The sequence below is a fragment of the Hyperolius riggenbachi genome, chromosome 4 (genome assembly GCF_040937935.1).
Source record: "Hyperolius riggenbachi isolate aHypRig1 chromosome 4, aHypRig1.pri, whole genome shotgun sequence".
Classification (NCBI taxonomy): Eukaryota; Metazoa; Chordata; class Amphibia; order Anura; family Hyperoliidae; genus Hyperolius; species Hyperolius riggenbachi.
In genome coordinates, this window is record NC_090649.1 from 240,259,832 (window position 1) to 240,285,405 (window position 25,574).

Consider the following 25,574-nt stretch of genomic DNA (forward strand, 5'->3'; position numbering starts at 1 on the left):
ATATACCTGGCAAAACATCTGGCTAAACTATTCCTGGCTAATACATCTGGCTAACTACACCTGGCTGCACATCTGGCTAACTATACATCTGGCTAACTATACCTGGCTATACATCTGGCTAACTATACCTGGCTATACATCTGGCTAACTATACCTGGCTATACATCTGGGTCTTATACTCACCATTGGCATGCTGATCCCTCGTCGCGTACCTCTGATAGCTTCCCCGGTGCCTTCTTCCATGTCCCTTGGCGGATTTTGCTTCTCCCTTGGAGATCACATGTCCCCCGTCGATCGGCGTTGATGGAACCAGTGTCACACAGCATCATCAAAATCTCGCAGCAAACACTTTTTTTTTTAAATTTAATTCAATACAATAACCTGTATTGAATTCAATACAAAAAAAAAAGATTGCAAAAAAAAAAATTGGTTGAAAATTATGGGAAATTAATTGAACCACTTTTTGCACGGAAATCCTGGGGAAATAGAACGCCAGGGTGGTTAAAGATAATGTAGTATACACACATCCACTCTTAAAAAAAAAAAAAAAAAAAGGCACTCCTTTTGGCATATAAATGAAATAAGGGTGCCTGGGGGAAAAAAAAGGGCAAAGGGGACTGCCACAAGAAAGATCTTGCTAAATTTAGCGATATTCTATTACTGTCTTTTTATAGTGAAATATTGGTAATATTTACAGATATAGTATTATGGGTAAACTTAACCCTACTCACACAGAACCCATTTCCTGGTGGTGCCTAATCTGACCGCAAGATCCCCCTGGTGGTGCCTAATTCTGACAACTCCCCCCCCCCAGTGGTGTCTGACCACAAGACCTTCCCAGATGGTGCCTAAACCTATCCTGACCCCTCCCCCCAAGGCACCCAGCCCTTAATGCCCCTCCTAAAGCTACCCTTCTCTTCGGCAAAGCCACTATATGCAGCTATGAAGGTAGATTTGGACGCCTGGAGATGCCCAATTAGCGGCAAGAGGGAGGAATATTTGCCTTGCAGATAACTAAATTGCGGCATTGCATAGCGGGCGTTCCCCTCTTGCTATTGATCAGGCGCCTCCGGGAACCCAAAATTTGCCTTCATAGAAGCCACAATTTGCAGCAAAGGTGGTAAAATTTGGCACCTGCCCTGCACCCAAATTGCCTTTGTATGCTGCTAAATGTGGATTAAAGGCGCCTATGGCGGCGCTGTTTTTTCCATAAAGGCTCCTGCGCCTTTTTCCTGCTTTACTTTGAGTGAATTAGATATTCTGCTTAATTTGATCTGTAAGCATCACAATTCACACCAAGAATTGTATTGCAAAACGGCTTTATTCCTGGCAGGTTTTACAGTACATTTTAATAAATATTGTTCCCATGGTTTATATTGGTCTTTATGACAAGGACAGAACAATCCCTGATAGGTCACATTGAAGTGGACAGACTAAATTCAGCTTGGAGTTGGAATCAATTCTGGGGAAATGAAGCTTTGAATAATTCATAAACGGCATAGCCAGTTCCTGAAAAACAATAAATAGTGGTTAAAATAATATACACACAAGCTGTTTTTTAATGAAAACAAAAAGTTGAATACCAGCAAAGACCATTTTAGTATTGGATTCCTGTAGAGAATGAGAATGGGTCCCACTCCCCTGTTCTACAAACATGCCCACTGAGTTGTACAAGCAGTGCGTTCACGTGGATCAATGCACAACACGCATAGAATGAACAAGGCCTTCAGTAGTCATGGATATTTTATGTTTGCTCAGCTTTGAGGATGGAGTGGCGATGTGGCATATTTTAGGTTAAAACATAGCAAGGAAATGAGCAGCGCTACTTAAAAACAGACTAGTGCCTACCTGCAAAAGAGTGCAAGCCCCACTTGTGGGGTCGAATACACACCGAGCATACACATGACCTGTCTACCACTAGGAGGAGGATGTTGGTTTCCATTAACAGCTTGCATGCAACCTACTAAGTACTCGTCCCTCCCACTGCGAAGAAGTCAATCCTCCATGGGAGGGGCCTAACACTAACTAATTCCTAACCTATGTATATGCATAGCCTGGGTGCGGCTAATCAAATAAAATCGAAAATTGAAAATTGCGCAAAAGGTGGATTAGCGCAACACCAGGCCGCCTCCGAATAGCCTCCATTCGGAGGCGGCCTGGTGTTGCGCTGATCCACCTTTTGCGCAATTTTAGGTTAAAAGCCAAGAGATAAAATTTAAAAAAAAAAAAAAAATCTCTGGTACTGGCCCTTATTTTATACTTACCTGGGACTTCCTCTAGCCCCCTGAACATTGTGGCTTTCCTCCTACTCAGCCCCTCCATTCTGGCAATACGATTGCCGGTAATCCGGTCAGTCGCCGCCAGTCGAGGTCTTCTGCACATGCACAGCTCAGCCGAGCATCAGGGACAGGAGCATGACGAGGGGTGCGCGCATGCAGAAGGTCACGGACTGCACGGATTACTGGGAGTCATAGCGGCTTAACGGAGGGGCTGAGAAGAACAGCGAGGGAGGCCACAATGTTCACGGGGCTGAAGGAAGCCCCAGTTAAATATAAATTACCGCTAGTGAACAATCTCAGGTTCGCTTTAAGGCCAGTTTTACACCTCGCCAAAAGCGTTGTGGTGTGCTGCCAAAATCGCAACGGCAAAAACTGCATTTATATGACCCTGCGGCAGAGTTGGCCAACAGGTGCATAGCGCCATCCTCCACACGCCCTTCGCTGCCTCTCACCCAATGACGTACTCCCTGCTGGACAGGAAGTACGGTATGTCACTAGGATTCCCAGGTTTCCAGCTATTTAAATTTGTTGGTGGCGGCATAAAATATCTGTCGCCCATTGACTTTCCATGCAATGCATTGCAGCGAAAGTTGGATGGTAAGGAGCTGTTGACTAGGGATGGTCAATGATATGCAAATAATTTTGAGTTAAAAGCAGGATTATGCAAATTTTGGATTCAAATTTACACAGCTTGAAAATAGACCAATCAAATTTTACCTCAGCAAGATTTGATTGGTTCAAGTTCAAGATATATAAATATGCATACCAAATATACATAATTCTGCATGAACTCAAAATTATTTGCATATCATTGACCATACCTACTGTTGACTTAACCTCTTGAGGACCACAGTGCTAAACCCCCCCCCTAAAGACCAGGTCATATGTAGTAAAACTGGCCACTGCAGCTTTAAAGTCAAGCTGCAGGGACGCTCAACGCAGCACACAACTGATTCCCCCCCCCCCCTTTTCTCCCCACCAATAGAGCTCTTTGTTGGTGGGGTCTGATCGCCCCCCAGTTTTTTTTAACAAATATTTCTATTTATTTAATAAAGGTATTTTTTTTTCTTCCGTCTCACCCAACCCCGCCAGCCAATCACAGCGATTGGCTGTCATAGGCTTCAGCCTGTGAACATATGTAAAGGCTCATACACACAGACTATAGTCTTTGGAAAATGAAAGATCACAGACCAATCTTACCACCCTTCATGTTGTATGAGAGCCATACCTTCACAGTCTTTTCTATGGAGCTGAACTTCCCATCAGAAAAAAATCTTTGCAAGATGCTGCACACACAGATGCTGTACAGACACAAAATATCAGTATCTGCAAAAGATCTGTTCCTGCCAAAGATCCATTCCTGCAAATTGCATTCATAGTCTATGAGATCTGCAGATCATCATACACATCTTGTTTAACTGACATTCATCTGCAGATCAGACAATCATCTGCAGATCTGAAAATCCGATCTGATCTGCAGATGAATGTCAGTTAAACAAGGTGTGTATGATGATCTGCAGATCTCAGACTATGAATGCAGTTTGCAGGAACGGATCTTTTGCAGGAACAGATCTTTTGCAGATACTGATTTTTTGCAGATACTGATCTTTTGAATGTCTACAGCATCTTTGTGTGCAGCATCTTGCAAAGATTTCTGTCTGATGGGGAGTTCAGCTCCATAGTACAGACTGTGTAGGTATGGCTTTCACACTACATGGAAGGGGGTAAAATTGGTCTGTGATCTTTCATTTTCCAAAGACTATGGTCTGATGTGTGTATGAGCCTTAAGAAATGTAATGCAAGGCTGTATCTCCCTGTCTCACCTCAATTATGTATTGAATAATGCTACGTACACACATGCGACAACGATCGTTCGCTGAGAACGACGAACGAACTTTTAATTGATGAAAGAACGACCTAAGTAAAGTTAGTTTTTAAATGTGTGTAACGATCTGATCGTTAGAACGAACGTTACATCACATAAAGCAACTATTGCGCTTGCGCATAAAAATGAGAAGTTTCATGGAGAAATAGCGAAATGTGCATGTCAAGCCTAGTACGAACGACCGTTTCCAACGATGTACTACTTTTGCAAACGATCGTCGTTGGTAAAAATCCGCCAAGCTAGATCGTTAGTTTTTAACGATCTAGCTCGTCCGTCGTTAGACTTAATGATCGTTGGTTGCTTTTTTTTTTAAACGATCGTCGTTTGAAACGATCGGGGAACGATCGTTTCAAACGACTATAGTCGCATGTGTGTACGCACCCTAAGAGTTCAATAACAGTATAAGTGTTTAGTAACCGAAGTGTAATATGGTATGATTGTAGTTGTGCTTGTGTAAAAATATTTTCCCTGCTTTTGAAGTTTTTCCTTAATATAAATTCTCTCTGTAGTCATCAGCACTTCAAAAAACACAGATGAGCCAATTTAAGGCCTCCTTTCCATGGACTGTTGAGCTGTGTGCTCAGCAAGCAGTTATCAGGCAGCAGTGAGCAGTTGTGAGAGTTTGAGAGGCATTTCACTGCCTATAAACAGTCCATGGAAAGGAGTCCTTATTGTAAATAATGGGTATGATGGACTGTTACCTTTAAAGTGGACCTGCACTCTTGCACAGGACAGAAGGAAAACAGAAATGCACCCAAATGTATTTAGAGAGTTTAGCCTGTCTAATTCCTCTCATCTGTGCCTAATCACAAGTTGTAATTTGATCTCTCCCCAGAGTCCCCTGACTGCCACGGCAGGGATGGCAGATAAGCTCATTCGTAAGCACAGGATGTTAACATGTCTGCTTCCATGAAAGCAGGAAGTAGACACTGTAGATATATTGCAGGATTTGTATCAGCTGTAACAAAAATATTTTTGTCTAAAGATTATTATGCTGTTGCATCTCTTTTAAGGCCTATTTCTACTAGTTCTGCATCAGTTTTTCTATTCTATTTATGGCCAGTTTCCACTACACGCAGATTCTGGATGCAGAAAAACCGACTCCAATGAATGCCTATGGGCCTGTTTCCACTAAACGTGATTTTTCTGATGCAGATTTCTGCATCATGCATCAGTTTTCCCATACAATGAAAACGTTAGTGGAAACAGACCCAAAGGCATTCATTGGAGTTAGTTTGTCTGCATTCAGAATTCTATGTAGAAATCTACAACATGCCATCCATAATTTTTCCTGCAAAAAAAAAAAAAAATAAAAAAAAAAGCACGTTTAGTGGAAACAGGTACATAGGCATTCATTAGGAGCCAGTTTTTCTGCATCCAGAATCCGCGTGTAGTGAAAACAGGCCCTAAGGCCTGGTGCACACCAGAGGAGTTTTTCTGAGCGTTTTGAGTTTTTAAATCTGCTTCTAATGTTATCCTATGTGTCTGTGCACACTGGAGCAATGATGTTTTGTAAAAAACCCCATAGCATTACATTGGGAAGAGCTTTTAGAGGTTTCAAAAGCTCTTCCCAATGTAATGCTATGTTTTTTTTTTACAAAACCTCATTACTCCAGTGTGCACAGACACATAGGAGAACATTAGCTGCAGATTTAAACACTCAAAACGCTCAGAAAAACTCTGGTGTGCACCAGGCCTTAGAGCACAGAAAATGTTCTGAGTTCAGGTCCGCTTTAAAAAGGGAACCTAAACTGAGAAGAGTATGGATTTTTCCTTTTAAAATAATACCAGTTGCCTGACTCTCCTGCTGATTCTGTGTTTCTAAGGCCTGGTGCACACTGAGCAGTTTTTGAAGCGTTTCGCAAACCGCTTCCGCCTGTGAAAACGCTTGGCTAATGTATTTCAATGGTCTGGTGCACACCAGCGGTTTGAGGTTTTTGCAAACCGCAAACGTGGGTCCTGCAGCCTTTTTGCAGTTTGCAGATGCGTTTCTGCCTCAATGTAAAGTATAGGAAAGGCTCAAACCGCTCTGAAAAATGCTAGATCAGAGAGGTTTTCCAGGCGTTTTTGTTACATTAGCTGTTCAGTAACAGCTTCACTAACAATATTTGTAATCCGCTACACAAAAACGCTCCAAAATACGCTTGGCATGTTTAGAAAACCTCTCTAAACATGCCTAGAATCGCTCTGAAAATCTGCTTCAAAAACCTCTAGCCTTTTGCAGATCTGCTAGCGGTTTTGTTGTGCACTGGGCTGATACTTTTAGCCACAGCCCCTCAACAAGCATGCAGATCAGGTGCTCTGACTGGAGTCAGACTGGATTAGCTGCATGCTTGTTTCAGGTGTGTAATTCAGCCACTACTGCAGCTAAAGAGATCAGCAGGCTGCCAGGCAACTGGTATTGTTTAAAAGGAAACATCCATATCCATCTCAGTTAAGGTTCCCTTTAAATATACCTGAATGATTTTCCAAACAAAGAGCTATGAGTGACTTCCCCCTCAGAAAGGCAGTTACACACATATCTTTTGTTTGCTCAACAAATGGGGTTTTCAGAAGAAAATCACCTTTTTACCAATTGTGCTGCCTGGTTGAACTTGCTGTAGCCCTCCAGAAGCAACAGTCTCTCTTAAAGGACAAATGTAATGAAAGGGATAAGGAGGCTGCTATATTTATTTCCTTCTAAGCAATACCAGGTGACTGGCTATCCTGATGATCCTCAGCCTCCTATACTTTTAGCTATAGATCCTGAACAAGCATACAGCAGATCAGGCGTAGGAGGGGGGGGGGGGGGGGGGGAGGGAGGGGGGGGGGGGGGAAGGGCGGCAGGAATAGCTCGACAGATTGTGATCGGTTTCAGGCTGAAATCAATTCACAATCTGTTTGCAGTAAAGGCAGCCATACGATCCCTCTCTGATCAGATTCGATCAGATAGGGATCTGTCAGCTGGTCGATCTAATGGCAAATCGACCAGTGTATGGCTACCTTAAGGCTCTACAGGTTATGTCAGCAAGATGGCAGAATATAGTTCTGGCCAGCCTTTCATACCTTCTGAATCCCTGACAAAGAATGATCATGCATATATAATAGTTTGATCAAAGCATCAAGTTTACTGCGTGTTTAAAAGGGATGATTTACATATTCAGAAGTGATGCATTGTGGGAGACCTCATAGGCTCACTCCAGCCTGAATAATCACAAATACCTTCAGTTTTGCTAAGGCAAAATGGTTTTATATAGCATTTTTAGTAAGAGGGTTTGTGCTTCTGCTTTGACAGGGAGAGGATGATGAGGAGGAGAACGTCTGCCCACTCTCCAGAAGGAATAGAGCCATGCAAGTAATTACCTCTCTGCTCCAGTGTACGGGCCTAGCCTCCAGCTCAAAGCTCTAGTGGTCAGGCTCATCTGCATGATGCTCTCAACTCCTGTGCTCACCCCGCCCCTCCACACCGCTGATAGGAAAAAGCCGGGAAAGGGGGGTTGAGATTGTGTCTCTGACTGACAGCAGCCGGCTGCATTGACACAGCCACTGCACTGAATAAAGTGAAGATGAAAAAGTCAGCCGCAGACCGAGGCTGGTGATTACAGCCGGGCGGTCATATAAATTAGCCAGACGGGCGACACCCCTGAAAGGCCCTAGGGAGATCACTGTACCAGTAGAACTGCAACATCCTTTTGACCACACTTACCAGCAATCGTTAACCCCATTGTAATCCTGTACAACATGACATCACCAAGCCCTCCCTTTAGGTGAACTGGAATGTCATTGTCTGCCTAAAAAGAAAAACACACAGGTACTATTTTACTTTGTTATTCATTCATATTTTGTTTAAGATGGCATGAGCAGTAAATTCAAGAATAAAAAATACATTCACATTACAAATACTGATTTTGCAAGATGGACACCCAACATATCCCAAAATTGCACCGGATTAAGTATATAACAACCGGAAGGCAATGTCAGAGATGTGGTAGGCACTCTGGGCTGACTGTGGTTACAGGTCAGTTCAATTGGTAAAACAGTACTGTGCAGAGTGGCGTTTGGTACAATTGTGTGCTCAGGGCAGTCAATGCAAACAGTGAAATAACAGATCTAGTATCTGGCACAGTGACATAGGTCATTTTCACCAATGTCAAGTCTACTGCATATGTGTCATGTATTTTCTATTAACACAGCGTTGAAGCCCAATACCCTGCACCAAACTAGTGGGTGCTGGAATGTATGGCCTGATCTAAGTCCAAACAAGCTCAGCATTAAGCTAAGACAATACCTATAACACTGAAATAGGTACCTGATTGATTTCAGACTCTGCCTTGTTTGACTTCACTCATTTCAAATGAGGCAAGTATGTGTCCTGTGTGAAGGCCATTAATCACAAAGCATGGTAGCCTCTTGCACGCTAAACCTGTTCAAGTTGTTTCCTTTGTAAATTAGGAAGATTTAGGCAAGAGAAATACTCGGATAGGGCAACATTAGGAGACTAGAGAAGGAAAATATATTTAGCACAGGTAGCAAGCCAGAAACTCAGGATGGATTACAACAGGGAACAAAGTACTTTGCACAACTTTGGACCAGACAAGCTTGCAACCTAAAGGTGGGTACACATCAGATAAAAGTCTTTGGAAAATGAAAGATCACAGACCAATTTACCCCCTTCCATGTAGTATGAGAGCCATACTCTACACAGTCTATTCTATGGAGCTGAACTCCCCATCAGATAAAAATCTTTGCAAGATGCTGCACACAAAGATGCTGTACACATGCAAAAGATCAGTTCCTGCAAAAGATCAGTTCCTGCAAATTGCATTCAAAGTCTATGATATCTGCAGATCTCATACACATCTTGTTTAACAGACATTCATCTGCAGATCTGAAGATCCATCCTGGTGGATATGATCTGCAGATGAATGTCCGTTAAACAAGGTGTGTATGAGATCTGCAGATATCATAAGACAGTGATGGCTAACCTTGGCACTCCAGCTGTGACAAAACTACAAATCCCATCATGCCTCTGTCTCCCCGAGTTATACTTAGAGCTGTCAGAGTATTGCAATGCCTCATGGGACTTGTAGTTCCACCACAGCTGGAGTGCCAAGGTTAGCCATCACTGTCATAAGACTATGAATGCAATTTGCAGGAACTGATCTTTTGCATGTGTGCAGCATCTTGCAAAGATTTGTATCTGATGGGGAGTTCAGCTCAATAGAATAGACTGTGTAGAGTATGCTCTCATAATACATGAAAGGGGGTAAAATTGGTCTGTGATCTTTCATTTTCCAAAGACTTTTATCTCACCTGGGGCATCCCCCAGACCCCTGAAGCTGTATGGTGCCCTCGCAGCCTCGCTCCGATCCTCCTGTCCCCGCCGGCGGCTACTTCCGGGTTCGGCGACAGGCTGGGAACGCGAGTGATTCTCCGCGTTCCCAGCCGCTATATCACCCTCTATGCTGCTATAGCGTATATGTTATATGCTATAGCAGCATAAAGGGTGATATAACGGCTGGGAACGCGGAGAATCACTCGCGTTCCCAGCCTGTCGGCGGCTGTCGCCGAACCCGGAAGTAGCCACCGGCGGGGACAGGAGGATCGGAGCGGGGCTGCAAGGGCACCATACAGCTTCAGGGGGCTGAGGTATGCCCCAGGTGAGTAAAAATCATTTTTTATTTTGACTTAAGTATTCCTTTAAGGGCCAGTTACCACTTGTGCGGAAACCGGGCCGAATCCGCAGAGTTTCCCTGCAGGCGAATTGTGCGGGGAAACTCTGCCATAGGGATGGATAGCGCCGCTGGCCGAATAGCTTGCGCTAGCGATTCGGCCGGATTTTCCATCCGAAGTTGTGCGAGAGGCTGCGAATCCCATAGCCGTGCATGGCACGGCTGATGGGATTCGTCTGCATACTCACAGACTCGGAAGTGCCGCGCGTCTCGCTGACGTGTGCGGCACAAGTGGAAATGGGCCCTAAGTCTCAAACTCTGGCTAGATTGTTCTTGGTTGAGGTGGCCAGTGGGAGCTGTCTATGCCAACAATCTAGCCTGTGTACCGCGGTCCCCAACCCTCCCAATGCATCACTGAAAGATTTGGAATGCCAGATTATCTTGGCAGAGGACCTTCTTCTTACCCCTCCCGCTGTCAGATGTCCTCCCTCCAGCCCGCTTTATAGCAAAATTATGTGCAGCTAGCTTGTACAACACTCAGACCTGAACTGCCACACAAAGGAAAGACTATGGATCCCCGCAGATTTTGGGTGCATTTTTCAAGTGTATACAGATGTCCCCCAAAGCCTGCGGACTGCTTGTTAGCAATCAGGCATGAAGGAAACCCATGTCTGATTGCTATACACCATCACAAGGATCACCAGCTTGTTCCCACTCATCCTCTCTCCTCCAGCCTCCATGAAGCAGAACACAGTGATCAGCAGATAGCCGAGCAGAGTGTGCTCAAGGGGAAAGGCTGCCCCTATTCAAAAATGGCCCCTTGAGACGACCATTACCCACATGGACCAGAATTTAAAAAAAAAATGTTTTTGACACCAATATCTGGTGGAATCCGTTCCATGAAGAATTGAGCCCGTTAGAAGGGCAAAGAGAAGCCCTACCCAAATCACTATATAGTTTATTTTCTCACATATGTGAATAAATAACACAGAAGTAATACTGTGATTTATTTAACCACTTAAAGAGAACCCGAGGTGGGTTTGAAGAATATTATCTGCATACAGAGGCTGGATCTGCCTACACAGCCCAGCCTCTGTTGCTATCCCAAAACCCCCTAAGGTCCCCCTGCACTCTGCAATCCCTCATAAATCACAGCCACGCTGCTGACAAACAGCTTGTCAGAACTGGCTGTGTTTATCTCTGTAGTGTCAGTCTGCTGCTCCCCCCGCCTCCTGCAGAACTCTAGTCCCCGCCTGCATCCCTTCCCTCCCTGCTGATTGGAGGGAAGGGATGGGGGCAGGGAAAGGAGCTATGCAAGAGGCGGGGGAGCAGCTGAGACTGACACTACAGATGTAAATACAGCCTCACAGCACGGCTGTGATTTATGAGGGATTGCAGAGTGCAGGGGGACCTTAGTGGGGTTTGGGATAGCAACAGAGGCTGGGCTGTATAGGCAGATCCAGCCTCCGTATGCAGATAACATTCTTTAAACACCTCGGGTTCTCTTTAATGACATGCTGACTTATAAAAACGTCCTGCTAGAGCCTCTTAATATCTCCAGGAGGTTTTTATAAGTCAGACAGTGCTGCTGCCGCTGTGCATGTGCTCCCGCAGGTACACGTGTATCCCCGTGCACATGAAAATAGTGAGAACCCCCCCCCCCAAAAAAAATACACCTTTATTTCCAAATGTATTGTCACCATACTTTGTACTAGGGACATAATTAAAATCTTGTGATAACCAGGACAACAGGCAGATAAAATGTGTGGGTTTTATGTACAGTAGCAGTGTTTATATTAAAACCATAGGGGATGAAATTGGAGAAATAGTGTATTTTCTCATTTTTTTTCCTTGTATTTCCCTTTAAAATGCATAGAAAATAAAGTAATTACTGAAAACAAACATCAACCCCAAAAAGCCCAATTGGTGGTGAAAAAAATAAGATATAGATCATTTCATTGTGATTAGTAGTAATTAAGCTATTGGCAAATGAAAGGGATGAGCACGGAAAGGTGAAAATCGCTCGTCCGTTAGGGTAAAAACCGCCTTGGGATGAAGTGGTTAACCTCCTTGCCGGTTATCCCTTTTTTACTGCACGCAGCTAGCACTTTGCTAGCTGCGTGCAGTTTCCGATCACCGCCGATACGCCGCTACCCGCCGCCCCCCCCCCCCCCCCCCTCCAGACCCCTTGCGCAGCCTGGCCAATCAGTGCCAGGCAGCGCTGAGGGGTGGATCGGGATTCCCTGTGACGTCCGGACGTCCTCCCGCCCAGTCACCATGGCCGGGGAAGCCCAGCAGGAAATCCCGCTCTGAACGAGATTTCCTGCGAGTGGATAGGGAGATGCCGCTTGTCATGATTTAATAAAAAAAAAAAAAAAAAAAAAAAAAAAAAAAAGTGCTGCGCTGCCCCCTTGCCGCCAGAATTGTAACGGCAAGGGGGTTAAAGGAATTATCAGGCAAGAAAAAAAAAATTAGGAGTTTCACTTACCCCGGGCTTCTACCAGCCCCATGCAGCCATCCTGTGCCCTCGTAGTCACTCACTGCTGCTCCAGTCCCCCGCCGCCAGCTAGTTTCGTTTTTGCCGACCTCGGCGGGCCGCATTGCATAAATTTTTACACATTCCCGCTGGTGCAGGAACATTAACACATACGTTTTTACGCGTTACTGGTTCAACGCGTACATTTTTATGCGTTGAACCAGTAACGCACAAAAACGTATAAAAACCCCAGGATGGCTGCATGGGGCTGGTAGATACCCCAGGTAAGTGAAACTTTTTTTTTTTTTTTTTTGCCTGACAATTCCATTAAGACGTTCTGAAAATACCTGGAAGAGCTTCTGCTTTTCTGGAACCTTATTCTGCAAAGACTTCCGGGTGGAGGTACTTATTGTCCGCTGGGAGATCTGTCGAAGTGCCTGAAAGAGAGCACATCTTCACATCAAAGTGGAATTTACGTTTGTTTAAATCAAAAAAAGTTGACGAAAGTACTACACAATTTATTTTGAAATTTAAATATCAGCTCACATAAGCAAATGCACACGGCATCAAAACTTATATTTCTCATAATAGTTTGACAGTGCCATCGTTTCACATGCTTTTATAATGTGCAACCATATCAGTAGTACTCGGTTTGCAGCAGTAAACTAAAATCTCCATGTTCCACGGGTAGACAAATTAGTTTTTCATCTCAGCATCTTCAATTACTGGTGACTGCCTCCACAATGCCTGGGGCTAGGTTTGTTTTATGCAACACCAGCAGTGAACTGTGAAATTATTCAAAAAAAATAAATAAATACACCAGCATGTTAACACACTATTGAAAAACTCTAACAACTTACTGGCAATGAGTTCTAAGCAGTGTAAATGCAAAAGCAAAAGCGGTATAACCATCTCAAATTCAGGTATCACATAAGCTAGCTGTGCACTACTGTATTAGGCCTGGTACACACCATGCAAGTTCCAGTCGATGTTTAATTCATCCACCACAAATCCTACGCCTGGTACACACCATGCAGTTTCCCATCAAATCAACAGGTTGAATTTATCATTACAGACAAATCCGATCAGCTCCCGATCGATAACAGGATCGATTTTGTGCAGTAGTGATTGGAAAATCAATCCCGTTACCGATCGAGAGCTGATCAAACCTGTCAGAAATGATATGTGTGTACCAGGCATAAGATTTGTGGCAGATAATTTATACTGCACTGATACCAATTGTTTACCTGGATTAGGACCTAGCAGAACCAGATATTTAGGCTCCTTTCACACTGCAGCACAATGCAATGTTCACATCGACGCATCAGCGTGCTGTGCATTTACAATCGCTGTAAAATTATGGCAAAATTGCTGCAATCGCATATTTTTTTATTGAACTTGCAGCAATTTTGCTGCAATTTTATAGTAAGTCAATGGAGGCATTTTTATAAAACGAAAACGACCTGCAAAACGCTCTTCGGTGTGTCAGGGCCCTTAATCAGATTTCAGTACAAATCTTACTGAGTGGCTATACTAAAATAAGCAAGCAAAGCCTTTCATAGAAGTTCAACCACTAAGGGCTTGTTTCCACTGTTGCGACGCGATTTCGGCCGCATTCCGACGCTTGTAAAAACGCATGCGGATGTGTTTCCACATGCGTTTTTACCCGCGATTTCGCGTGCGATTTCGCATGGCAGGGTGCCATGCGAAATTAACCATGACACTGCCAGGGCTAAATAAAATTGAAAAAGGTGCGAAATCGCACGCGAAATCGCGGGTAAAAACGCATGTAACAAACGCATGCGTTTTTACTATTAAATACATTAGCGGCGATTCGCACGGATTCCCGACGCAGGCGAAATCGTTGGCTCTTTTGTGCGTTTTCACGCTGAAAAAAACGCACCTCAACAACGCTACAGTGGAAACAGGCCCATCCACTCGTATTACATGTGCGGATCTGCATGCGTTGGACGCATGCAGATTCGCGATAGTGGAAACGAGCCCTAAGGCAACGTGCACTTAGGCTGGTTTCACACTGTGGAAATTGGAGGGGGGGGGGGGGGGGTTAGGTTTTTTCACAGAAAATGCAGATAAATGCAGATAAGCTTGCCTGTTTGTAAGGTTTACAAACATGGCTGCTGTCATTGTATCACAGGAAGAAATAATCATATTCTATTGAAGCTGTTTGCAGCTAGATTTGCTGTGTAAACTAGCTAAACTTTAGATAAAGGTACATAGACAAGTTACTCGTTATAGTTAGTTTTTCATCTCGGATCCACTTTAAAGGGAACCTGAGGTGAGAGGGATATGGACATTTATTTCCTTGTAAAAAAAAAAAAACACTGCCATTTGCCTGGCAGCCATGTTGATCTTCTGGCATACAGTGGGTTGCAAAAGTATTCGTCCCCCTTGAAGTTTAACATTTTGTCATATTACTGCCACAAACATGAATCAATTTTATTAGAATTCCACATGAAAGACCAATACAAAGTGGTGTACACATGAGAAGTGGAACGAAAATCATACATGATTCCAAATATTTTTTACAAATAAATAACTGCAAAGTGGTGTGTGCATAATTATTCGGCCCCCTTTGATCTGAGTGCAGTCAGTTGCCTATAGACATTGCCTTATGTGTGCTAATGACTAAATAGAGTGCACCTGTGTGTAATCTAATGTCAGTACAAATACAGCTGCTCTGAGGGCCTCAGAGGTTGTCTAAGAGAATATTGGGAGCAACAACACAGTGAAGTCCAAAGAACACACAAGACAGGTCAGGGATCAAGTTATTGAGAAATTTAAAACAGGCTTAGGCTACAAAAAGATTTCCAAAGCCTTGAACATCCCACGGAGCACTGTTCAAGTGATCATTCAGAAATGGAAGGAGTATGGCACAACTGTACACCTACCAAGACAAGGCCGTCCACCTAAACTCACAGGCCGAACAAGGAGAGCGCTAATCAGAAATGCAGTCAAGAGGCCCATGGTGACTCTGGACGAGCTGCAGAGATCTACAGCTCAAGTGGGAGACTCTGTCCATAGGACAACTATTAGTCATGCACTGTACAAAGTTGGCATTTATGGAAGAGTGGCAAGAAGAAAGGCATTGTTAACAGAAAGCATAAGAAGTCCCGTTTGCAGTTTGCCACAAGCCATGTGGGGGACACAGCAACCATGTAAAAGAAGGTGCTCTGGTTAGAGGAGACCAAAATGGAACTTTTTGGCCAAAATGCAAAACGCTATGTGTGGAAGAAAACTAACACTGCGCATCACTCTGAACACACCATCCCCACTGTCAAATATGGTGGTGGCAGCATCATGCTCGGGGGGTGCATCTCTTCAGCAGGGACAGGGAAGCTGGTCAGAGTTGATGGGAAGATGGATGGAGCCAAATACAGGGCAAACTTGGAAGAAAACCTCTTGGAGACTGCAAAAGACTTGAGACTGGGGCGGAGGTTCACCTTCCAGCAGGACAATGACCCTAAACATAAAACCAGGGCAACAATGGAATGATTTAAAACAAAACATATCTGTGTTAGAATGGCCCAGTCAAAGCCCAGATCTAAATCCAATTGAGAATCTGTGGCAAGATCTGAAAACTGCTGTTAACAAACGCTGTCCATCTAATCTGACTGAGGTGGAGCTGTTTTGCAAAGAAGAATGGGCAAGGATTTCAGTCTCTAGATCACAGGTGTCGAACTCCAGGCCTGGAGGGCCAGATCCATGCCAGTGTTTAGGATGGACTGAGAAAGAAAGGAATGTGTTCTACCTGATGCACCACACCCTTCCTGATTCAGACCCATCAATTCATTTAAGCTGTGTCAAAAATGTGTGAGGACCTCGGCCCTCGAAGGACCGGTTTGACATCCCTGCTCTAGATGTACAAAGCTGGTAGAGACATACCCTAAAAAGACTGGCAGCTGTTATTGCAGCAAAAGGTGGTTCTACAAAGTATTGACTCAGGGGGCCGAATAATTACGCACACCCCACTTTGCAGTTATTTATTTGTAAAAAATGTTTGGAATGATGTATGATTTTCGATCCACTTCTCGCATGTACACCACTTTGTGTTGGTCTTTCATGTGGAATTCCAATAAAATTGATGCATGTTTGTGGCAGTAATGTGACAAAATGTGGAAAACTTCAAGGGGGCTGAATACTTTTGCAACCCACTGTAAGTAGTGTCTGAGTCAAAACCCTGGAACAAGCATATGGCTAATCCAGTAAGACATGAGTCAACTGAGTACCTGCCTGCTGCATGCTTGGTCAGGGTCAATGGCTAAAAATAGAGACACGTGATCAGGACTGCCAGGCAAATGGTATTGGGTACTTATCCGTTAGCCGGGCGCATCCGGCAGGTGGCGCTAATTACTATTCCCCCTCCAGGCCGACATGGATAGTAGGGAAAGATGTAACTCTGGTGGAATTTTGTCGCCACCTGCCGGATGCGCCCGGCTAACGGATAAGTACCTGGTATTGTTTAAAAGGAAATAAATATGGCAGCTTCCATTTCCCTCTCACCTCAGGTTCCCTTTAAAAGAATAACTGAAGAGAGAGGGATATGGAGACTGCCATATTTATTTCCTTTTAAGAAATACCAGATTCCTGGCAGCACTGGCAATACGCTAATACTTTTACCCACAGACCCTGAACAAGCATGCAGCAGATCTGGTGGTTCTGACATTATTGCCAGATCTGACAAGATTAGTGTTCTCCCCAGAATCCTTTTCCAGCCGGGTGGGGCGAAATGAGGGAATGCACGGCCGGCGCTTCTCTGCACATCTCTTACAGCAGAGAAGAAGGTGAGCCGATGACAGCCGGGTGCTCACCAAAACTAGCCGAGTGGAGCAGCCAGCTAAAAGAACCTGGGGAGAACACTGAAGCTTAGCTGCATGCATGTTTCTGGGGTTATTCAGAGACTACTGCAGCCAAATAGATCAGCGGGGCTGCCAGGAAACTGGTATTGGTTAAAATGAAAATTAAATTGAATTACTGTTACTCCATAATCACATCTTAAACCACCAGTGGGATAAGGAACAGTGAACACAAACGACGCCAGAAGCTACATGCAGTGTCTGAGAATTTAATCAACTGTGGCACTTGCACAATTGCCAGAAAAAAAAAAATATTGAGATGAACGCTTCTATTCATCTCAATGCGGGAGACGGTGGATCTTAGTGCTAAATGACAGCAGCCATCAGGCCAGAAGTAAAATTAATATAGAGGCCGACATCTAAATTCCCTAATGAGGACCCAGCAGAAAACCTCATAGGGAACAGTTCTCCAATCACAGTACCCTGTTACAGTACAAAGCGTTGTGATTGGTCTAATAGTGTAGGCAAGGTTTACTACAAACTAGCAGTTCCAGAAGGTGTCATCCACCCAATCACGTACACTGAATTTTCCTGTGAGGTTTCCTGCTGGGTCCCCTAAAGTAGACTAGAGCCCAAAGCCAGTTGCCTGACTTCTGTGCTGATGCTCTGCCTCTAATACTTTAAGCTATATCAACTGATATAATAAATGCACCAGTTTCTCACAATTTCCTTTGCCACAATGCAGTCCAAGCTAGGTTAGAAATGAATACTACTAGCGTCTTTTTCTCTCTCCCGTACATGTAAAATTACTAGAAATAAATGTAATTCAGAACTATGGGAACGCGCCCCACAGCCATCACTGCAAGCGGCTGCATGAAGAGGCGCAGCCTCCAGTGACAGCAATGTCATCAGCACACGGGTGAGTGAAGAGCTCCTGCTATACATCACAGCCGCACAAACTGCGTACAACAAGCCCAGAACCAACCAAAGCGGCCCATTACCAGGAGATTGCGAAACATTGCGGCGATCCTCTCTCCTCCACGCTACTGTATACTGCGACTCCTGCAGAAGGACAAGGACACCAGATACCCGGAAGCGGAAGTAGAGCGCCGCCGCACGTAAGCTGCGAGCACGTATCACACTATAGGAGGAGCTGGGCAGAATGTCCTTTGTGGGGCGGGGTTACGTCACATAGTGATTGATTTCCATACTATGAGAACGACTAGGTGTACTTATGATTGATTGGAGATGTATGAATGTTAAATGTACACCTAACCATACTACGTGATTGACCTTGCGCCTTGCGAGGCTGTTGATTTGCATTGTAAAAGGAATGCAGCCTTGTGTGTGGCAATACAAGTTCTCAGAAGGACAATATTTGTCTCGTGCTACCATTCTTTGCTATTACAGCAAACCTGAATGGAGGAAACTCATTTTAGGGTTGATACTTACCTAAGAAGAGGGATACCATTCACCCTTTGCATTCTTCTGAGCTGGCCTTCATTCCTGTGGGCGAGGTGCCCAGTTAAACTTCCTCGGTCTGCTACTGTACTCTCTGTAACAAAATTCTCAGCCTTATTTCTTCTATCCTATATATTCCTATACCTGTTCTAATGTGGTCTGGATTACTGCAGCCTATTATAGTTGCACTGTCTGTAATATATCTAATCTTCTTTTCTTTGTCAAGCTTTGTCGACCCAGGAAGGAATGTGCTGCCTCTGCTGTGATAGGGACAAGTTATGAATGCCCCCTGCAGGCTCTGTGTGTGTGCTGTGTGCTTTGTGTAATCCTCACAGACAGTTTGTGAGGCTGAGGGGGGAAGGGAGGTGCCTGTCACATGCAGAGAAACTGTGACTAATCCCAGATTGGAGTGCAGATAATTCACTATGTAATAAAAACTAGTAGTATACTGTAATATATATATATATATATATATATATATATATACATATACACACACACACAAACATCACTTCCTGGTTAGTGGCCATGTTTTTAGTTTGTAAATAATGCCTAAAACTGGCGATTAAAAGCCAGGATCGCGGCGGAAACAGCAAATAGGGACCCAGGAGATCACAATTGCGCACACACCAGCTGCACACCCAGTCGCACACTGACCCGCGCACACCCGTCTGCCTGCTGACCCGTCCTCTCACACGCCGCCCACTCGGCTCCCTGGTCCCGTCCTCCTGTCTCTGTGAGGCTGGGTCCGTGCTGCACACATGCGGACAGCAGTTCCGCACGGACAACTCTACACAGAGACAGCACACTCAGCGCCAGTCAGTTGGGGCACGCAGCATAGCATTGCTGCTATGACAGCTCCTAGATTCGTCACAAGGCGATCAGCGCTGCAATAAACCTCTCAAAAATTGTGCCTGATGGGGTTGTTTTATTGAAGGTAACAGAGAAACCCATACACAGAAATCTAACTTAGGGCTCAAACCTACTAAGCCGTAGTGATTTGAAAAAGCTCTTGCTAATCAGGGGTGTTGCTAGGATCCCAAGAGATCCAGGGCATTTTTGGCCACTCTAGCAAAAAAAAAATGGGTATGGCCATGAACTGGAATGTAGGTGTGGTCATGGGTAGAGCCAAATTTACATGAACTTAACAGTGGTCTGAGTAGGCCAGACCAGCAAAATGTTGGATGAAGCTCCCCTCTCCATTAATAAAAAAATAAAAGGGCAGCATATTACATAAATAGGCAGTGTCACTTAAACATAACTAGGCAGTTACCTGGCTTCTGTGCTGGCTGGTCTGGCTTTCTGCTGGGCGAGCTGGCCTGCTGCCAGCCCCCCCATAGCATTCCCTGACTTTCTAGTGTAACCGCTCTCATGCTCCCACAGGTCTCCCATTGAGGCACCACAACTGCCAGCATGTCCCAATAGAAGAACCACAGCTCTCTGCATGCCCCTATAAATGCATCACAGCACCCAGTATGCCCACATAAAGGCACCATAGCACCCAGCATACCCCCCATTGAGGGGGTGCTGTGGTGCCACTGGGTGCTATGGTGCTTCTATGGGGAACACTAGGTGCTGTAGTGCCATTCTGGGTGCTGTGTAGTGCTATGCTGGGTGCTGTGTTGCCTCTGTGGGGCATGCTGGGTGCCTCTATTCTTTCTTGGGGACATCTGGGGCACCCCTGAATAGATCAGGGGCATGTTGCTAATGCAATGCTATGAGGGATTTTTCTAAAATCACATCAATCAAGTTGGATCACACCCATAGCATTACATTAGCAAGAGCTTTTCAAATTACAAAGCTCTCAGAAAAGCGCTCCTTATGGGTTCCAGACCTTAGATAGGAAAACATATCTCTTGTTCATGTCCGCTTGCTGCTATTTACACACGATATTATGGAACTCAGAAAATAATCCAGGAAAGACTATATCGTTCCCTGGGATTTGGCATCTGAGCAGCCTTAGTCACTTTTCACTGCCTATCCTCACTGTCCTTCACAGCTCCCCTCTTCTATTCACAAGTCAAACACACAATGGTGTTGTCATGCATGGCACACTGAAATGTTGCCTGGCTATTTTCACTCCTGCCCACAATCGTTGCACCATCCACAACTGGTGTTATGTGGCTTTGAGGTATTTAGCCACACCCGATGTAATTCAGGGGTTGGGGCTAGCACATCACTTTGATTCAGTTACCTCTGCAGCAGCACAGGACAGGGAAGTAGGTACCACAGAAAATTCGATTGTATTTGGCAAGTATGCAGTTTTCTTTCAGGCTAGGTTTTTTGTTTTATTTTTACCTATAAATATGCTGCTTCCTTGCCAACAAGGGCAAATGCAGGTACTTTTTTTTGGGCCCACTCAGTGTTAGTGGTGCCGAGAAGCACAGAACGTTCAGCACTGTTAATGACTATGGTAGTATGCTGTGTAGCACAGCCCCATAATTACTCAATAAAGATGGAAAGAGGCGCATATCCACAATATGCAACTATTCACTGTGTAAGAAAAAACACTAAATTGAATTGGGAAGCTCTGACAGCAGCAGGGAAGGCGTGGAGGCTAACCTTTACCATGCAAAACTTTACATTATTGGGATATTTTAGTAAGTTGCCGAGTAGGCCTCTTGCTTCAACCACTTGGCTAAAGGAAAGAAAGAAGCAGAAAACCACTTTGAGGGACCTGAAAAGCTCAAACAAATTCTGACAACGCTCTTTGTTCTCTGAAATTAAAGCCTCATTGATGGCTCAGTAATATGGGTGGACTTGAGCAGAAAGGGTAGCTACAACAAGAATCCTGGACATACAGGATCTTCTTAAAAAATTAGCATATTGTGATAAAGTTCATTATTTTCTGAAATGTACTGATAAACATTAGACTTTCATATATTTTAGATTCAAATACACACAACTGAAGTAGTTCAAGCCTTTTATTGTTTTAATATTGATGATTTTAGCATACAAAAACCCAAATTTCCGATCTCAAAAAATTAGCATATTTCATCCGACCAATAAAAGAAAAGTGTTTTTAAAACAAAAAAAAAGTCAACCTTCAAATAATTATGTTCAGTTATGCACTCAATACTTGGTTGGGAATCCTTTTGCAGAAATGACTGCTTCAAAGCGGCGTGGCATGGAGACAATCAGCCTGTGGCACTTTTCAGGTGTTATGGAGGCCCAGGATGCTTCGATAGCGGCCTTAAGCTCTTCCAGAGTGTTGGGTCTTGCGTCTCTCAACTTTCTCTTCACAATATCCCACAAATTCTCAATGGGGTTCAGGTCAGGAGAGTTGGCAGGCCAATTGAGCACAGTAATACCATGGTCAGTAAACCATTTACCAGTGGTTTTGGCACTGTGAGCAGGTGCCAGGTCGTGCTGAAAAATGAAATCCATCTCCATTAAGCTTTTTTAACACCTGAGCAGTGCCACAGGCTGATTGCCCCCATGCCACGCCGCATTGAAGCAGTCATTTCTGCAAAAGGACTCCCGACCAAGTATTAAGTGCATAACTGAACATAATTATTTGAAGGTTGACTTTTTTTGTTTTAAAAACACTTTACTTTTATTGGTCGGATGAAATATGCTAATTTTTTGATAGGAAATTTGGGTTTGCATGAGCTGTATGCCAAAATCATCAATATTAAAACAATAAAAGGCTTGAACTACTTCAGTTGTGTGTATTTGAATCTAAAATATATGAAAGTCTAATGTGTATCAGTACATTACAGAAAATAATGAACTTTATCACAATATGCTAATTTTTTGATAAAATCCTGTATCTAAGTGTAACCCTGGATGAGAGGACCCTCTAATTCTGTTTTCCTGGGTGGGAGCCAGTAAGATACTTGTATGATATCTCCTTGACAACAGAACCCACAGTGACCTCTCACTGCCCCCTAGTAGCATCTACAGTGACCTCTTCCCACTCCTTCCAGCAGCACCTAAAGTTGTGCTTTTAAGTTTACATACTGTACCCTAACAGAATTTGATTCAACTATTTTTCATAGAATATGAATTACACAAAATGCTTTCTTTCACCTACAGACAGGACCGGTTCTGGACTTTTCACTGCCTGAGGCAAACTTGTGAGGATGCCCCCCCTTCCTTGGAATGATCGCACAGCAACCAAAAATGTTCACCCTCAGTATAGGTAGGTTGGTAGACAGGTATAGGTGTCCCCTGTATAAGGTAGCCAGGTATAGTTGCCCCCAGTATAGGTGGCCAATATTGTTGCCCTTTGTATAAGTAGCTAGTATAGTTACCCCAGTATAGGTTGGCAAGGTAGATTCCCCTGGCCTTCAGCAACCCCCATCCCTCCCCAGCTGCCAGATAAAAAAAGACACATTGGCCTCAATTCACTAAGCTTAACTCCTGTCTTTAATAATTCTTCTGAGCTGTTTTACAGTTATCACAATTATATCACCATGGTGATAACTGTAAAACAGCTCAGAAGAGTTATTAAAGACAGGAGTTAAGCTTAGTGAATTGAGGCCATTGTCTTTGGCTTGTGAATTACAGAGGTGGTTAAGCAGATGCAAATAATTCCTTCTTAATACAAATTTAACAGCTTGAAAATAGACTAAATTCCACCTTGTCAAGATTTGATTGTTCAATTTTCAAGCATACAACATTTTCATCATATGGTGTTTTACAACATTGTACTGCAGTGGACAAGTACAATGGATATTATTTTGCACAGACACATTCACATGTTGAATAACTGGCTCTGGTATTGATGCAGACACTGGAACACGTCAACTCTGGACCCTGCAGTGGACCACATCAAATCTCTGGCATGGTACAGAGTAAGACACAGTAGTGGAGTGGCTGTGTCCATTGTAGTGTGAGCTGGGCCTAAAGCCAGGGAGATCTGTTCTTGCATTCTTGGTGTCACTGGTATGCTGCTATTTTATCCATGCATGATGGAGCTGTAGTATTTAAACTCGTTTGCACAGAAAAAACATGGATGTGAAAACATTTTGGATCTGGCAACTAGGGACTGATGGTCTAAATTCCAGGTGGGATGCAAGTCTTTTTTATGCCCTTTAAAGGGACTCAGAGCTGGATTAAACAAAATGTTTTATACATACCAGGAGCTTCCTCCAGCCCCATACACATGGATCGCTCCCATGTTGCAGTCAGTCTTCCCGCAGCTCCGATACCAGGAAGATTGGCTCCGACTGACAGAAGTGCAGGGACCTGGTATCGGAGCTGCAGGAAGACTGAGGACAGCGGAGTAGGAACGATCCATGCGTATGGGGTTGGAGGAAGCCCGGGTTTGTATTTTAACATTTCCTTTAATACAGCTCTGGTAATTTAATGATAAGCACCTTACTGTTTGTTTGTGTGATGCCTCTTTTCCTTTTTCGATTTTGTGCTGTACCTACACAGCTCTGTTCACACAGGCTACTAATGGTATGTTTGTTCTTAATAGAGCACTTTTTGTATACTATTATGCACTTTGCTATTTATGTAATATATCTTCAAGAAAATGTTGTACCTGCATATCACACTGTAAGGATCACCCTTTATGGGTGGAGCTGTGCATGTATAAATTATGGCTCCTATGACAGCATTTTTAGTTATGACCAAGGAGCAATTGAGAAGCTCCAATACACGTGAGCTAATTTGCCATGTCCACTTTCAAATAAAGATTGGACTTTCATTGTACTGGTCGAGCAGATCTTTCTCCTCCTACAACGTCTGTGTGGCCTGGCTTCCCATGGTCCTGCTCAAGTCGGTGGGGGTGGTGAGCGGTGGTAATCTTGTTCCATAGAAAAAAACATAACACCCCAACAAAAAAAATAAAATAAATGGTTAGTGGGTAGAACAGAGCATACGCCTTAGGGATGATTAATGAAGTTCAAATAATTTCTCCTTGCATTCAAATTTCATGTAAATGTTTTGCAGCTTGAACTTGGACCAATAAAAATCGCCGTGAAGATATTCTGATTAGTCCAATTTCAAGCTGCATATAATTGAATGTATCTCATTGACCATCCCTAGTAATAATACTCACCTCCTTTCTAGCAGATCCTTTGCTATCTCTGTATTCTACACAACTGCCGCATGCCACCAGCACTTGTGCAGATTGTGCCACAACTTCTGCTTACTGCTCCACTCTGCATTAGATTGAGGAAGGGAGCACACTGCTTATATTTCAGTGTGCGATTTAGAGGTTTCCAATGCAGTCACCTTTGTGCTTACCATGTGCAATTTTCCACATTCGTTCACAATTTTCCAGACTGCAGCAAAAAACATTAGAAATTGGAAATGTGCACGAAAATTGTAAACATGGAACCCAAACAAACGTGATGACCAAAGTTCAGTTCCTGAGTGGGCCATTTAATTCAAAGGCTAGTGCACAAAACACATGGCAGTTAAAAAAAAAAGTGCTCCCTGCCTTATGCTGGGTACACACAGTACAATTTTTTAACCTGATCGGTTTTTCTGCTCAATTCTCATAACTTCGCTCATTTTTCTTATCTTTTGCTATTCACTGCTGTGAGAAATCGAGCACAGAATCGATCGGGAGTAATATCAGACATAAGGGATTTTATCAATCGGATGCATCTATTGCACGGAAAATTATACCGTGAGTATCCAGCATTAGGCCTGGGACCCACTAGCAGCTCATTTCTAAGCGCTTGTGATTTGTTAAGTGCTTGCTAATGTAAAGCTACAGATGATTTTTGGCAAAATCGCATCCCTTAAATGGGATCACACCCATAGCATTACATTAGCTTTTCAAATCACAAGCGATCAGAATAGTGCTGCTAGTGGGTCCCAGGCCTCAATGAAGCTTAGTCCTGGAGATTGCGGCACAATTTCTATGCTACAGCCAGCATCCACTGTTAGTATCATGAAACACAGGCCTGCAAGCCTTCACACTGTAAACAAAGAAGCATAAAGATCTTATGAGCGCCTTATGTTTTTGCTCTTACAGTTATACTTTGATACAGTACAGGGATTGATTCCTTGGAAGGGGAAAGCTTCTAGATCCTCCAGAGGCTT

General features: G+C 43.8%; 1 protein-coding gene across 1 annotated transcript; it reads right to left on the reverse strand.

The window, feature by feature from the left end:
• Positions 1–1,302: 1,302 nt before the first annotated feature.
• COX7A2 (cytochrome c oxidase subunit 7A2) lies at positions 1,303–18,211 on the reverse strand. The gene is made up of 4 exons (XM_068279376.1): positions 18,107–18,211; positions 12,639–12,728; positions 7,850–7,934; positions 1,303–1,509 (listed from the first exon to the last, which is right to left on the reverse strand). Exons 1-4 carry the CDS (start codon positions 18,122–18,124, stop codon positions 1,457–1,459), a joined length of 246 nt encoding a protein of 81 aa, XP_068135477.1. The 5' UTR covers positions 18,125–18,211; the 3' UTR covers positions 1,303–1,456.
• Positions 18,212–25,574: the final 7,363 nt, after the last annotated feature.